This window comes from Tachyglossus aculeatus, chromosome 7, assembly GCF_015852505.1.
Source record: "Tachyglossus aculeatus isolate mTacAcu1 chromosome 7, mTacAcu1.pri, whole genome shotgun sequence".
NCBI lineage: Eukaryota > Metazoa > Chordata > Mammalia > Monotremata > Tachyglossidae > Tachyglossus > Tachyglossus aculeatus.
This window is the reverse complement of record NC_052072.1, coordinates 54,319,791-54,335,941: the sequence shown is the minus strand read 5'-3', so window position 1 is coordinate 54,335,941 and position 16,151 is coordinate 54,319,791. Positions and strand designations below refer to the sequence as shown.

General features: G+C 47.7%; 1 protein-coding gene across 1 annotated transcript in view; it reads left to right on the top strand.

Annotated features, from left to right (window-relative positions):
* Nucleotides 1–357: 357 nt before the first annotated feature.
* RAMP1 (receptor activity modifying protein 1) overlaps nucleotides 358–16,151 on the top strand; it is a 120,487-nt gene continuing 104,693 nt past the window's right edge. The window contains exon 1 of the mRNA XM_038749447.1: nucleotides 358–472. Within this exon, the coding sequence (XP_038605375.1) occupies nucleotides 421–472 (52 nt within the window). The 5' untranslated portion in view covers nucleotides 358–420. The remainder of the gene's footprint in view (nucleotides 473–16,151) is intronic.

The window sequence follows — 16,151 nt, the reverse complement described above, 5'->3', positions numbered from 1 at the left end:
CATCCTCCCCCGGGGGGGTTCCACCCGGCTGTTCGCCCTAAGGAGGGCAGAGGCAAGCAGGGGTCAACGAGGTGGGCACGCTGCTCGGCCAGGGGGGCCCGATTAACCCTTCCCGGCTGGACATTTCCACGCACCTGACTCCCTCTTGCTGCTTTTCTTCGAGTAAGAGCCGGCCAGGCCTGGGCTACCGGGACTCGGGGGTCGAGCTGGCCCGCCCCTCGCCCCCTCCTTCCTCCTCCCTTTCCCCCCTCTCCCCCGGACTATTTTGGACGCCGTAGGTCCTTGCTATTGTAAGCGCCCCCCCCCCCTCCTCCCCCTCGCCCCAGCCCGGCCGGGCCCGCCCGCCTGTCTTTCCGCCGGAGCCCGCGCCGCGCGGGTAGGATTAGAACTCGGCTCCTCGAGCGTCTCGTCTAGGCGGCCATGGGTACGGAGCGGGCCGCCGGTCACCGGACTATCTTCTGGCTGCTCATCGGTGAGTGCGACCCTCGGCCTAGTGGCAAGAGCAGGGGCTTGGGAGTCAGAGGTCATGGGTTCTAATCCCAGTTCCACTACTTGTCTGCTGTGTGACCTTAGGCAAGTCACTTAATTTCTCTGTGCCTGTTACCTCATCTGTAAAATGGGGATTGAGATTGTAAATCCCACGTGGGACAACGTGATTATCTTGTATTTACCCTAGCGCTTAGAGCAGTGCCTGGCACGTAGTAAGCGCTTAACATGCTATTATTATTATGTCCAGAGGTTCCCCCGGGGAGAGGACCCAAGGGTGCCGGCTCGCCCATCTTCCCCCGGAGCCGCGTCTAAGACAGTGTTTCGCCGCCGGGGCAAATAGTCTTCGCTCTCTAAGTAGCCCGAGGTCCAGAAGGACCGGCCCGCTGTCGCAGCCCCCTAATCCCGCCGGCCCCGGTGTTCGGAAAGCCTAATAATTCATCATAAAGATGGCATTGGTTAAGCGCTTACTATGTGCCAAGCGCTGTTCTAAGCGCTGGGGTAGATACAAGGTAATACTACTAATAATAATTGTGGTATTTAAGTGCTTACTATGTGCCAGGCGCTGTTCTACGCGCTGGGGTAGATACAAGGTAATACTACTACTAATAATAATTGTGGTATTTAAGTGCTTACTATGTGTCAGGCGCTGTTCACTCATTCATTCAATCGTATTTATTAAGCGCTTATTGTGTGCAGAGCACTGTACTAAGCGCTTGGGAAGTACAAGTTGACAACATATAGAGACGGTCCCTACCCAAAGCGGGCAGTTCTAAGCGCTGGGGTAGATACAAGGTATACTACTAATAATAATAATTGTGGTATTTAAGTGCTTACTATGTGCCAGGCGCTGTTCTAAGCGCTGGGGTAGTTACAAGGTAATACTACTTCTAATAATAATTGTGGTATTTGAGTGCTTACTATGTGTCAGGCGCTGTTCTAAGCACCAGGGTAGATACAAGGTAATACCAATAATAATAATAATAGTTGTGGTATTTATGTGCTTACTATGTGCCAGGCACTGCTCTACGTGCTGGGGTAGATACAAGGTAATACTAGTAATACTACTACTAATACTAATAATAATTGTGGTATTTAAGTGCTTACTATGTGCCAAGTGCTGGGGTAGATCCAAGGTAGTAATAATTGTGGTATCTTGTTCAAGTCCTTACTATGTGATAAGTGCTGTTCTAAGTGCTGGGATAGACACAAGGTAATACTAATAATAATAATTGTGATATTTAAGTGCTTACTAAGTTCCAGGTGCTGTTCTAAGTGCTGGGGTAGATACAAGGTAGTAATAATAATAATAATTGTGGTATTTAAGTACTTACTATGTACCAGGCACTGTTCTAAGTACTGGGGTAGATGCAAGGTAATAGCAATTGTGGTATTTAAGTGCTTATTATGTGCCAGGTGCTGTTCTAAGTGCTGGGATAGATACAAGGTAATAGTAATTATAATAATTGTGGTATTAAGTACTTACTATGTACCAGGCACTGTTCTAATCAATCAATCGTATTTATTGAGCACTTACTGTGTGCAGAGCACTGTACTAAGCGCTTGAAGTACAGGTTGGCAACATATAGAGACAGTCCCTACCCAACAGTGGGCTCCCAGTCTAGAAGGGGCTCACAGCACTGGGGTAGATGCAAGGTAATAGTAAATGCTTAACAAATACCACAATTATTATGTGCCAGCACTGTTTTAAGTGAGGGGGTAGATACAAGGTAATAATAATAGTTGTGGTATTTGTTAAGCATTTACAATGTACCAGGCACTGTACTAAATGCTGGGGTGGATACAAGCAAATCAGATTGGACCCAATCCCTGTCCCACAGGGGGCTCATGGTCTCAATCCCCATTTTACAGATGAGGCAGCTGAGGCCCAGAGAAGTGAAGTGGCTTGTGCAGACAAGTGGCAGAGGTGGGATTAGACCCACATCTTCTGACTCCCAACCCGGAGTGGAAAGAGCACGGGAAACCACGCTACTTCTAGCTGTTCTGGGAATGGAACGAAAGCTTCCTCCCCACCCTCCAAACCTGTAGCTCAGGGCCGGGGTTGTGGGGGGGGGGGGGGGGGGGGTCCCCTGCCCTTTGGGAACACAAGAAGGTGTGTAGTGCTTTGACAAAGAGTTTGTTGTCCAGTGCTGCCACTGCAGTCTTATGATTAGCCATGTTTGAATGCATCTGGTCTGTGGACTTCTCAGCAGCCATCCCTGGCCATGGAGCCCAAAACGCCCTAGGCAAAAGTTGTCTCAAGCTGAAGGGCCAATGCCCTTTTGGCTCAGAGCTAATGGAAACATGAGGGAGGCAGGCTTTGAGGGCCACCGCAGGCAGCGAAGGTGTTGCTAAGATTCCTATCAAGGTGGGACCTGCTCAGACAGAGCAGATCTCTCACCTGGGGAAATAATGATCTCCGCCAGCTGGGAGAGGGTGCCAGCTGGGGGTGCCACCAGCCCCAGCCTGTTCTGAGCTCCGAGCTTTCTACTTAGATAGGTCCCTCCCAGAAGCAGGGGGGAAACACAGTTTGTGGGGTGGAAGAAGTTGTCCCTAGGCTAAATGTCTGACAAGGAGGCATTATTGTATTGTCCAGTTTCTGAGCACACAGTGAGATGGCTCAAAGATGCCTCTTAAGGAGACAGATTTTTCTAGAAGGAAAATGAACTTGTTACGAAATACGAAAAAAATGTAGAGGGAATCTGGTCCTTTTCTCATGTCATTTTTACAATGTGGCATCTGTCTTCTGTTTATCTCAGATCGCTAGAACTACAAGTGCTGTTTATATGGACTTGTATTTTGTAGTAAGTTGTATTAACTTACTGAATCTGGAAACCAAAACCGCATAAACTCATATCTATGGCATTGCAGTTCTACTTCATGCATTTATCTGAAACTATTTAAAACTAAAATTGTACCTTGCATACCAATATAAGCAATGCCATTGTTCGGTCAGGATTGGACTACTGGGAAAAGTGTCAATCCGAACTTTGATCACTTCAGGAACTTCTCATTGTCAGGTTCAAATTGTCCTCTCATCCATACCTATTGCTTATTTGCGGGCAATAAGCTTTGGTGAAGTCAAAATGCTGTTTCTGAAACATTTGTTTTCTTTATGCATAATTAATAGGCTCTCCAAAACTGTACTGTTTATCATTGCCCTTAGCACCTTTATTACTTTGAATTACATAGAGCTTTTACTAGTGAGAATTTGTTGGAAAATAGAATCCAGAATTTGGTGGTAAATCAGGTTATTCAGGTTTTCTTTTCTGAGGTCTATTATTCATTCATTCAATAGTATTTATTGAGCACTTACTGTGTGCAGAGCACTGTACTAAGCACATGCACCGAAGCATGATACGTGAATTATGAGTAGGTGCTATTCCTTAGAAGCTGGGGGACCTACCCTTGTCGATGATTTCATTTTAATGTTTAAGCGCTTAACATTATCGGTATTATTTAAGTACTGGGGTAGTTACAAAATAATCGGATTGGGCAGTAGTCCCTGCTTACACCGGCTCACAGTCTGAGAGCAAGCAGTTATCTGAGCCCCATTTTCCAGATGAGGAAAGGGAGGTAAAGAGGTGACTTGCCAAAGGTCACACAGCAGGCCAGTGGCAGATCTGAGATTAGGGTCCAGTTCTCCTGCCCTCTCCCCACCGAAAACCCCTCCTTTCCAGGCTCCCTGCACTTTCCACTATGCTGCCCATTTGTCTTCTAATATTAGCTGTATGCAGATTGGAAAATCACCCTCTGCTTAGCCAGGTATTGAAAAAATATTCTAGCTGAATAAACGTGCCAAAACTTCACCTTTAAATGGACCTTTTCAATGTGCAGGTATGTGATAGCTGGTGACTAGGGCAGGAGTGTCCCCTACGGGCCCAAGATTTTCTTCCTCTTTGAATATGCACCCTACTTCAGGTTTAGGATCCCCACGTTGGAAAAGTCCATGGGTGTGCATTAGGGAGCCCAGCCCCTTCTGTGATCATGGCTTCCTGGTTCTCCGGCCCCCCAGGCTGGGGGTGGGATTGGGCCCTGGAGCAAGGGGTGGCAGTGGTGACTGAGGCTGACAGAAGTTCCTGGTTCCTGTGGCAACTTTCTCTTCCTGGAGGACCCATTCAGTCCAAACTCTCCCCAACCCCCCCAACCCCATTTTCAAGCAAGACTGACTTGCAGCTTTTCCCTCTCCTTTTACTTCACCCCATGCAGTTTGGGAACCCTGTTCCCAGCACCTGTTCTCCTCCAGCTCCAGAAGTACCATCCCCAGATCCTGCCTTGAGCAACCTGTGCAGAATGTGTGAACATGATGCTTTGCTGGGGCCCGCTAGAATTAGAATCACCTCTGATTTCCAGCACTCACTCCCTCCTTCATAAATAAGAAACACCACCAGGGATTATGCTAATACCCTGTTAATATCTTCACACTCCCCAACAATGAAGCAGAAAGAGCATGAGTGAAACAGCTGGACTGCAACACACCAAGTCTCTGCCGGGCTGCCGGTGTTGGCATGGACGCATTTCTGCCTTCTAGCCCTACCAAAAAAAATCCCTCCAAATCAGTGATATTGACTGTTTACTATGCACAGAACACTGCACTAAGCGCTTGGGAAAATATAGTATGACAGTTGGTAGGCATGTCCACAATGGGCTTACAGTCTGGAAGACTATATCATTTTCAAATGCCCCAGAAACCTCAACCAATCAAACCCCCTGATTTTTGAAGAAATGAATAAAGTAAAGTAACTGCACAGTGGCACAGTGCAGTCTGTTCTGCTTATGTATTATATTTTTGAGTCTCTGATTTTTATGTCAGTATGCCTGTTTACAACAAATACATTATTGTAACTTCAATTCTTGAGTGCCCAGTTCTGTCTCACCCTTCTAGACTGTGAGCCCACTGTTGGGTAGGGACCGTCTCTATATGTTGCCAACTTGTACTTCCCAAGTGCTTAGTACAGTGCTCTGCACACAGTAAGCACTCTAAATATGATTGAATGAATGGATGATTTGGGTAAAAATAGGGTACTCAACTGGTTTAGGAACCAATTCCTCTTGGGCTCAGGGACTGTCAAATTCTCAGCTGAATTTTTTTTTTCTCCCAAGAACATAGTACAGTGTTTTGCTTAAAGAGGGTGCTAATAACCAGGCCTCAGTTTAGAACATTTTCCTTATGGGGAAAATTGGTTCTGACTTACACGGTTTTGATATAAGATACAGTTTCTAGAAACCAATCATTGTAAGCTTGAGGGCTGCATGTTTGCCACAACCTTTACTCTTCTAACACTTTTAACAGACCAAGGGACAGCTTACTCTCCTCTTCATAAAGTCCCGAACACCTAAGTGAGGAATCAAGGTGGTCGTGAAGAGTGTTACCCTGGGTTTAGTCTTGGGTGCTGGGATATTCTTGGAGAAGAATGGAGCTAGGCTAGAACTGGTTTGGCTCGCTAATCATTTATAACATGACCTGTAACGCCATACCGGCTCTTACATAAACACAAAATCTCCACTGGGAGATTTTTAGCTTGGCAAAATAAGATAATACCCAGGAATTTAATTTATCCCAAGACTTTTCAGGTACTTACATTCAAAGGTACTTGAGATCTGTTGCCGGAGTGTACTGTCCAAGGGCTTAGTACAGTGCTCTGTACACTCACTCACTACACTCACTCCCTTGGTGACCTCATTCGCTCCCACGGCTTCAACTATCATCTCTACGCTGATGACACCCAAATCTACATCTCTGCCCCTGCTCTCTCCCCCTCCCTCCGGGCTCGCATCTCCTCCTACCTTCAGAACATCATCTGGATGTCTGCCCACCACCTAAAACTCAACATATCTAAGACTGAACTCCTTGTCTTCCCTCCCAAACCCTGCCCTCTCCCTGACTTTCCCATCACTGTTGACGGCACTACCATCCTTCCTGGCTCACAGGCCCACAACCTTGGTGTCATCCTCGACTCCGCTCTCTCGTTCACCCCTCACATCCAAGCCGTCACCAAAACCTGCCGGTCTCACCTCCACAACATTGCCAAGATCCGCCCTTTCCTCTCCATCCAAACTACTACCCTGCTAGTTCAAGCTCTCATCCTATCCCGTCTGGACTACTGTTATCAGCCTCCTCTCCAATCTCCCATCCTCTTGTCTCTCCCCACTTCAATCCATACTTCACCCGCTGCCCGGATTGTCTTTGTCCAGAAACGCTCTGGGAATGTTACTCCCCTCCTCAAAAGTCTCCAGTGGCTACCAGTCAACCTATGCATCAGGCAGAAACTCCTCACCCTCGGCTTCAAGGCTCTCCATTACCTCGCCCCCTCCTACCTCACCTCCCTTCTCTCCTTCTACAGCCCAGCCTGTACCCTCCGCTCCTCTGCCGCTAATCTCCTCACTGTGCCTCGTTCTCGCCTGTCCCGCCGTCGACCCTCAGCCCACGTCATCCCCCTGGCCTGGAATGCCCTCCCTCCCCACATCCGCCAAGCTAGCTCTCTTCCTCCCTTCAAGGCCCTACTGAGAGCTCACCTCCTCCAGGAGGCCTTCCCAGACTGAGCCCCCTCCTTCCTCTCCCCCTCCTCCCCCTCCCCGTCCTTCTCCTCTCCATCTCCCCTGCCTTACCTCCTTCCCTTCCCCCACAGCACCTGTATATATGTATATATGTTTATACGTATTTATTACTCTATTTTATTTGTACATATCTATTTATTTTATTTTGTTATGTTTGGTTTTGTTCTGTCTCCCCCTTCTAGACTGTGAGCCCATTGTTGGGTAGGAACCGTCACTATGTGTTGCCAACTTGTACTTCCCAAGCGCTTAGTACAGTGCTCTGCACACAGTAAGCGCTCAATAAATATGATTGATTGCTCTGCACACAGAAAACACTCAATAAATATGATTGAATGAAAGAATATAGCTTTTTTTATACTGTGGGAGTTATGCTATGATGGAACATGAAGTTCCTTCATCAGTGGTATTTATTGAGCATTTCCTGTGCACAGAGCGCTGTACTAAGTGCTTGGGGGAGTACAGTACAATAGAGTTGGTAGGCACTTCCCTGCCCACATCGAGCTTACAGCCCACAAGATCTCAGACTACTAGTTCCTGATGGTTTCTTTCTATCCATCGGATATGTAGTCCTGGCTAGCAGAGCTGAGCTTCTCATGTACCAATGTGTTGGAGAAGTTGAGGGTTCTGATTAAAAATCCCCTTCCCCTGTCAAAAAGCCCCTGAATCCCCTAACACTTTTAATAATCACTGTGGTATGTAAGTGCTTGCTTTGTGCTTAGTGCTAGGTAATAATATAATAATTCTGTCACACTTGCTTCCTGGAGAGGAGGGTGCTTGTGTCCTTTCAGTGGTCCTGCTGCTTGGGAGCCAGCTTGCAGGGGTCTTGCTGCCTCAGCTGCACTGCTCCTCCTTGAGGTTTGCATTTGGTCAGGGTCCCTAAAGCTATCGGAACACCAAGCCCCTTCCTCTCCAAATTCTGGAGCCTGCCCGTTCTCTGCAGCCTGGTGAGCTGGAAGCATTTTTTCACTGAGCTGTTTGGCTTCAGGACTTTTCCCCTTTGTCCTTACCTGATGGATATTTTAGACTCATTACTCCAGTTTCACGATCCAACTGCAGTGGAAAAGAAACAACTGTGGTATTTAAGTGCTTACTATGTTCCAGGCATTATACAGTGCTCTTCCTCCCTCCCTCCCTATCCATAGCCCCACAAGATATAAGGTAGATGCAAGGTAATTGTGTTGGACACAATCACTGTCCCACATAGGGCTCATAGTCTCCCCATTTTCCAGACGAGGTAAGTGATGCTCAGAGAAGTGAAGTGACTTGCCCAAGGTCACACAGCAGGCAAGTGGTAGAGCCAGGATTAGAACCTAGGTCCTTCCAACTCCCAGGCCCGTACTCTATTCACTAAACCATGCTGCTTCTCTGTCGAGCAAGGAAGGGGAAGAGTGAAGAAGAGGGAAAGAGACTGAGTCACTCGATCAAAAGTATTAAGGGCTTACAATGTGTGAAGCCCTGTACTAAGTGCTTAGCCCTGAGTTAGCACTCTGCCTCCCTCCCTCTCCATGGCCCATTGCTGGTGTCTGTGAAGGATCGACTTCTCAAAAGAGTGCTGGGGAAGGGAAGGAATGGAATCCGAGGCAGCTGAAAGGAGGGCTGAATGGGGGAGTAGGTGCCTTCTTTCCTAAACCCGTCTGGAGGTGCTGCTTGTCCATTGCAAGAAGACATCAACCAACCAATCAGTCGTGTTTACTGAGCTTACTATGTGCAGAGCACTGTCCTAAGTGCTTGTGGAGACATGATCCCTGTCCTCAAAGAGCTGACTATCAAGCCACCTCCAGCAACAGGTGACCCCTGAGTCCTTTCCCCCACCTTCCAGGCTTTTAGGCCTGCCCTTTGACCCCAGTGCTCCTTCTCCCCATCCTAAGCCTACCATCTCAGCACTGGGGGTCTTCCTGATGAAGCAGTTCCCTACCAGGCACCCTGCACTTGTCTCTGGAGCAACTGGACAGTGGGGTTGGGACCACATCTCTTGGTGCTGCTTGGAAGAGGTAGGAAACTCCAAGAGGGAGCCCTCATGGAACAAGCAGGTGATAAAATAGGGAAAGTGGGAAGGGTGGTGAGCGTGTGTGTGATCATTAAGGGATTGATCAAAAAAGAAGACAAACATTTTCTGGAATGTTGTAAACATGAAAGTGAGGGCATTAATAATAGGGTTTAAAAATGAACGAATTCTTTTTTCTACAAAGTTCTACCCGTCATCAAGTTGCGTCGGTTTATGTCTTTTTCCATTTGCCACTTCCAGTCTCCTCTCCGGTCCCGCTTTGACTCGCCCCACCCTTGCTACAGTTCCTTCAAGTCTTCATCCTTATTACTTACCCTTAAGTCCCTTCCTCACCAGGGCCATGCCTGGAACCACAACTTTGTTACAGAAGCAGCATAGTGTAGTGGATAGGCCTGGGAGTCAGAATGACCTGGGTTCTAATCCCAGCTCTGCCACTCATCTGCTGTGTGACCTCGGCCAAGTCGCTTCACTTCTCTGGGCCTCAATTACCTCATCTGTAAAATGAGAGCCCTATGTGAAACCGGGACTGTGTCCAACCCGCTTTGATTGAATCTACCCCAGCACTTAGTACAGTGCCTAGCACATAGTAAGCACTTAAAAACCCCCCACAATTATTATTATTGTTATTGTTGCTTAAATTAGGTCACTTCCTGCTTCCCTTTCCCTGGTGCCTGGGTCTCATATGACCTGGGCATCTGAAGATCCCCTGGGTATCGGGGATGGGATGTTGCTGAGGAGGGGGTGGGTGGCAGTAGCCCCTAGCCAGGATTCCTCCTCCCCCCTCTCCCCTGTCCTCAGTCTGTCCCACTCCCCTGGGCCATGGCTGTATAGGGTTTCAGGATGCTGGGCTGGAAGCTGTCTGTGTGGCAGGGATGGAGGGGAGGAGTCCTGATAGGATGGAGTGGGACAAATTCTGGACCGGGCAGGGCCGACCTGCACTGAGGAGGGAGAGTGGCCACCATGCTTCATAACTGGCTCTGGAAATCCTCAAACTACTAGGGTTTTTTTTCTTTTTTTCATGGTACTTAAGCACTTACTATTGTTCCCAGCACTGTGGTAGACACAAGTTAATCAGGTTGGACACAGTCCAGGTCCCTCATGGGACTCACAGTCTTAATCACCATTTTACCGATGAGGTAACTGTGGCGCAGAGAAGTTAAGTGACTTGCCCAACGTCAAGGACTGAGCCTCTCGCTTCACAGTTAGTTCCATGTTTCTTGACTGTGCTAAGCACTCTGGTCCTTATACGGGCATGCAGATTAGATAGTCACATCCAGGCTCATAATCTAAAGGGATGGGTGGTAAACAAACATATAATAATTGTGGCTTTGTTAAGCACTTATTCTATGCCAAGCTGGGGTATATACAAGATAATCAGGTTGGACACAGTCTCCGTCCCAGGCAGGGCTCCCAGTCTATGGAGAAGCTCTTAGAACAAAAACCAAAATACAAGACAAGTTCAACAATCCAAGGTTACTATGAGAATAAGCAGTTTCTTGGGTTTTTTTTCCTGTGGGGCGGGTTCTCATGTTTGTTAGTGGTGCAGCTGACAGTCATTGTTTACAACCCCCGCTGCAGCCTCCCTTGCCCACGTCCTGCCTCTGGCCTGGAATACTCTCCCTCCTCATATTTGACACAGTTATTCTCCAAAGCCATATTGAAAGCACATCTCCTCCAAGAGGCCTTCCTTGACTAAGCCCTTCCTTCCTCTTCTCCTACTCCCTTCTGTGTCACCCTGACTTTCTCCTTTGCATTCTTTTATTCAATTCATTCAACTATATTGAGTGCTTACTGTGTGAAGAGCACTGTACTAAGCCCTTGAGAGAGTACAATACAACAATAAACAGACATATTCCCTGCCCACAACGAGCTTAGTCTGAGAGAGGGAGACAGACATTAATATATAAAAAAATTACGGATATGTAACTAAGTGCCATGGGACTGGGAGACAGAAGAACAGAGGCAGCAACTCAGGGCAATGCAGAAGGGTGTGGGAGAAGAGGAAAGGGGGGGCTTAGTCAGGGAAGGCTTCCTGGAGGAGATGTCTTCGTTAAGGCTTTGAAGGGGGGGAGAGTAATTGCCTTTCAGAGTTGAGAGAGAGTGTTCCAGGCCAGAGGCAGGACATGGGGCGAGGGGTCGACAGCGAAATAGGTGAGATCGAGGTACAGTGAGAAGGTTAACACTAGAGGATTGAAGTGTGTGGGTGGATTGTAGTAGGAGAGTAGCAAGGTGAGGTAAGAGAGGGCATGGTGATGGATTGATTTAAAGCCAACAGTGAAGAGTTCTTGTTTGATGTGGAGGTAGACGGGCAACCACTGGAGCTTTTTGAGAAGTGGGGTGACATGCTTTGCACATTTGTTTGCTCTTAGCAAATACCATCATCATTATTACTATTACATGTCCTGAATGTTTTTGTAGAAAAATGACCCAGGCAGCAGAGTGAAGTATGTACTAGAGTGGAGAGAGACAGGAGGCTGGGAGGTTGGAAAGGAGGCTGATGCAGTAATCGATGCGGGAGTAGGTTGAGTGATTTTGTTAACATGGTAGCAGTTTGGATGGAGAAGAAAGAGTTGATTTTTAGCGATTTGTGAAGGTGAGACCAGCAGGATTTAGTGATGGATTGAATATGTGGGTTGAATGAGAGCAAGGAGACAAGGGCAATGCCAAGGTTAAAAGCATTATTCATCCCCCCTCCCAACCACACAGCACTTATGTACATATCTGTAATTTATATAAATCTCTGTCTTCTCATGTAGATTGTAAGCTTGTTGCATGCAGGGAATGTGTCTGTTTATTGTACTCTCCCAAGTGCTTAGTTCAGTGCTCTGCACACAGTAAGCTTGCAGTAAATACAGTTGAATGAATAAAGAGTCCAGCATTGGTGATGCTCGGGACTGGTCCGGCTTCAAGGTGGCTTCTAGCTGCCCCTCTGCCACTTCTGGTAGCCCAGAACAGGAGTGGGTGCCACAGGCTCACAGCTCAAACACCCTGTTTTCACAAGCCCAACCTAGGGGTTTTTCTCCCTGGCTACTGCTGCCCCCAGGGGTGCACTTATGTACACATCTGTAATTTTCTTTTATTAATGTCTATCTCCCCCTCTAGATTGTAAGCTCACTGTGGGCAGCGATCGTGTCTGTTATGTTGTTTATTGTACTCACCCAAGTGTTAAGTACAATGCTCTGTGCACAGTATGACTGAATGACTGATTTGCCCTTGTGTTTGCTGGCTGGAGAGGCCAGAACCGTTGCTGCTGTCAAGGCAGAATCTTGGACGTCTCATCCTCTGGCTTAGCTTCCTGCAGGCCCACCAGGCTGGAGTCTTTGTGGCCAGACTCATGGGGTCAGTTCCGGAGGAAGGCAGGACTCTGTCTCGGCTAACACATTTCTGCTTGTTGCATGAATAGTCCCCAAGGGCTGAAACATGATTATCATAGAGAGGCGGAGAAATCTGGATTCTGGTCCTGGCTGTGCTGCAGACCAACGGTCCCTTGGGCCTCAGTTTCTCAATCTGTAAAGATGCTCTCACAGCATCATAGGGATGTTGGGAAAAGAGTTACTAACTGTTGGATCAGTTCGAAAGCAGCATGAACAAAAGCTCTTGATTTTCAAACTGACACTTTGAAGCAGCATGGCCTAGTGGATAGAACACGGGCCTAGGAGCCAGAAGGAGGTGGTGATAATAATAATTATGGTATTTAAGTGCTTATTATGTGCCAGGCACTGTACTAAGCACTGGGGTGGATACAAACCGTGTTGGACACAATCCCTGTTCCACGTGGGGCTTACTAGCACTGGGATGGATACAAGGAAACTGGGTTGGATACAGTCCCTGTCCCACATGGGGCTCACAGACCCATCCGTTCATTCGGATTTATTAAGCACTTACTGTGTGCAGAGCACTGTACTAAGCGATTGGGAAAGATCAATGCAACAATAAAGTGACAATCCCTGCCCACAACAAGCTAACAGTCTAGAGGGAAGAAGCTGGGATTAGAACCCATGACCTTCTGACTCCCAAGCCATCCTGCTCCTCTACTACACCATGCTGCTTCTCTAATCCCAACTGTGCCACTTGTCTGCTGTGTGACCTCAGGCAAGTCACTTAACTTCTCTGTGCCTCAGTTCTCTCATCTGCAAAATAGGAATTGACTGCAAACCTCATGTGAGACAAGGACTGTGTCCAACCCGATTAGCTTGTATTTATTCCAGTGCTTAGAACAGTGCCTGGCACATAGTAAGTGCTTAATAATTACCATGAAAGAAAACCAGAAAGACACGATATTATGTAATATAAGGCAATAACTGGGCATCAGTGAGACATGGGTTTATTCCCAAGCTAGGTGATGCTGAGTGGCAGTGAACAGGTAGGGGTTCTGCAGGGGTTGACACCCCAGAAGCAGCATGGCTCAGTGGAAAGAACACGGGCTTTGGAGTCAGAGGTCATGGGTTCGAATCCTGGCTCCACCACATGTCTGCTGTGTGACCTTGGGCAAGTCACTTAACTTCTCTGAGCCTAAGTTATCGCATCTGTAAAATGGGGATTAAAACTGTGAGCCCCATGTGGGACAACCAGATCACTTTGTATCCCCCCAGCACTTAGAACAGTGCTTTGCACATAGTAAGCGCTTAACAAATGCCAACATTATTATTATTATTATTATTATTAGAAGCAGAGCTCCAGAGGGGCATTAGGGACAACTAGAGACAGTTTAAGCACTGTGGCCAAGGGGAAAGTCTGAGCCTGGGGTTCAGTTGACCTGAGTTCTCATCTTAGCTCTGCCACTCACCAGCTGTGTGACCTTGAGCAAGTCACTTCACTTCTCTGGGCTTCAGTTTCCTTAAACTGCAAATTGGGGATGCAATACTGTCCCCTCTCCTACTTAAGCAGTGAGCCCCATGTGGGACAGGGACTGTTTCTGACCTGATTCCCTTTCATCCCCACTGAGCATTTAGAGCAGTGCCTGACATGTAATGCTTCAGAAATACCATAAAAATAAAATTAAAAAGCAAATGTGTACATATCCACTACGGGGATGGGGGAGAGTATCAAAGCCCTTAAGGTAATAGAGAAGGGCAGGCAAATTGGGTGGGGAAAAGAGAGGTTAGGCAGGGCAGGGTTCTTGGAGGAAGCATGAACATGATAGGGTTTTGAAGGCAGGGAAAGTAGTGATCAGCCAGGACTGTCACCTAACAGATGCCATAATGATAATTGTGATTATTTTTCTTCAACCCCAAGCTCCTCAGTGCTTGATCTCTCTTCCAGCCTCTCCTGCCACAGCCTGTCCTCACACCTCCTCTCTCTCTCCCTGCATCCCTCCCTCTTTCCCGACCCCCCAAATTGGACCAGTGCCTCGGTCTTGGAAAGGGTGATGTCACAGTTGGCCTCGCAGGGAGAGGCTAGTGCGTATAAACTCAGGGCCCAAAGGACCATGGGAGCTGGATGGGAATGGGAGAACCTAATTCCTAAATTAGAGGGGAACTTGGGGTCCCCCTGCTCCTGGCTCTGACACATCACCCCAGGTTTAATTTCTGGGTGTTCTCCCTGTCCCCCTGGAGTTCACTAATCCAGGCCACCCACCTGCCTCGTCAGGGGGCTGAGGGGAGGAAACGTTTTCTGATCCTTTCCAGATCCCTAGGTGAAAAGGTGTGAGGCCTGGGAATGACTGTCCTAATTGGCCCCGGATGATCCCAGGAGGAGAGGGCCGCTCTGGGGATGGCGGGAATCGGGGAGGGAGTTGTGCTGCAATGGACTCAGAATTTAGAGCTTAAAGAACATCATGGGCAAGTCACTTTTCTGTGCCTGAGTTTTCTCACATGTAAAAGGATATTAAGTACCTGCTCTCGCCCCCCACCCCCGCCTTAGCCTGTCCTTATGGGTCAAGGACTGTCTGATTATCTTGTTTCTACCCCATCTCATTTTCTAAAGTTCATTTTTCTAAAAAAAAACCTTTAACTCCTGTTTCTGTACTCCCCAAGAACTTCCAGTGGTTGTCCAATGCAACAAACAGAAGCTCCTTGCCACAGGCATTAAAGCACTCAATCAGCATGCCCCACCCTCATCTCAATTTGTTGATTTCCTACCCCCCAGCATACTCACTTCCCTCTTCCGAAGCCAGCTATTCACTGTACTTCGATCTCATCTATCTCGCCACCGACCCCTAGCACATATCCTGTCTCTGGCCTGGAACTCCCTCCCCCTTCACATCCGACAGATGATCCCTCTTCCCTACCTTCAAAGCCTTAGTGAAATCACATCTCCAAGAGGCCTTCCCCAACTAAGCCCTCACTTCCCCTACTCGTCTGCGTCACCTATGCACTTCATCATCAATCGTATTTATTGAGCGCTTACTGTGTGCAGACCACTGTACTACACTTGGATCCTGTCTTGTCTTTTAAGCCATTGAGAGCAGCGTGACTCAGTGGAAAGAGCATGGACTTTGGAGTCAGAGGTCATGGGTTCAAATTCCGGCTCTGACAATTGTCAGCTGTGTGACTTGGGCAAGTCACTTAACTTCCCTGTGCCTCCATTACCTCATCTGTAAAATGGGGATTAAGACTGTGAGCCCCCTGTGGGACAACCTGATCATCTTGTAACCTCCCCAGCACTTAGAACAGTGCTTTGCACATAGTAAGGGCTTAATAAATGCCATCATTAGTATTCTGACCCATAGTGATGCCACAGACACATCTTTCCCAGAATGCCCCACTTTCCATCTGCAATCATCCTGGTAGTGTTATCCATAGGGTTTTCTTGGTAGAAATATGTAAGTGCTTTACCATTGCTTCCTTCCACCATTGCCTCCTTCCACGCAGTAAACATGATTCTCCGCCCTCGACACTCTCCCATGCCGCTGCTGCCCAGCATGGGTGAGTTTTCACATTTGCCCCACCCTCAGTCCCACAGCCCTTAGGTATGGATCCAAAAGTTATTTTGTCTGTCTCCCCCGCTATACTGTAAGCTCCTTATGGAGCTTACAAGTATTATATCGTACTCCCCCAAGTGCTTAGTGCAGGGCTTTGTAAACAGTAAACTCTCAATTAATGCAAAATGATTGATTGAAAAACACTTAGCATGTACTAAGCACTTGACCAGTACCATAATT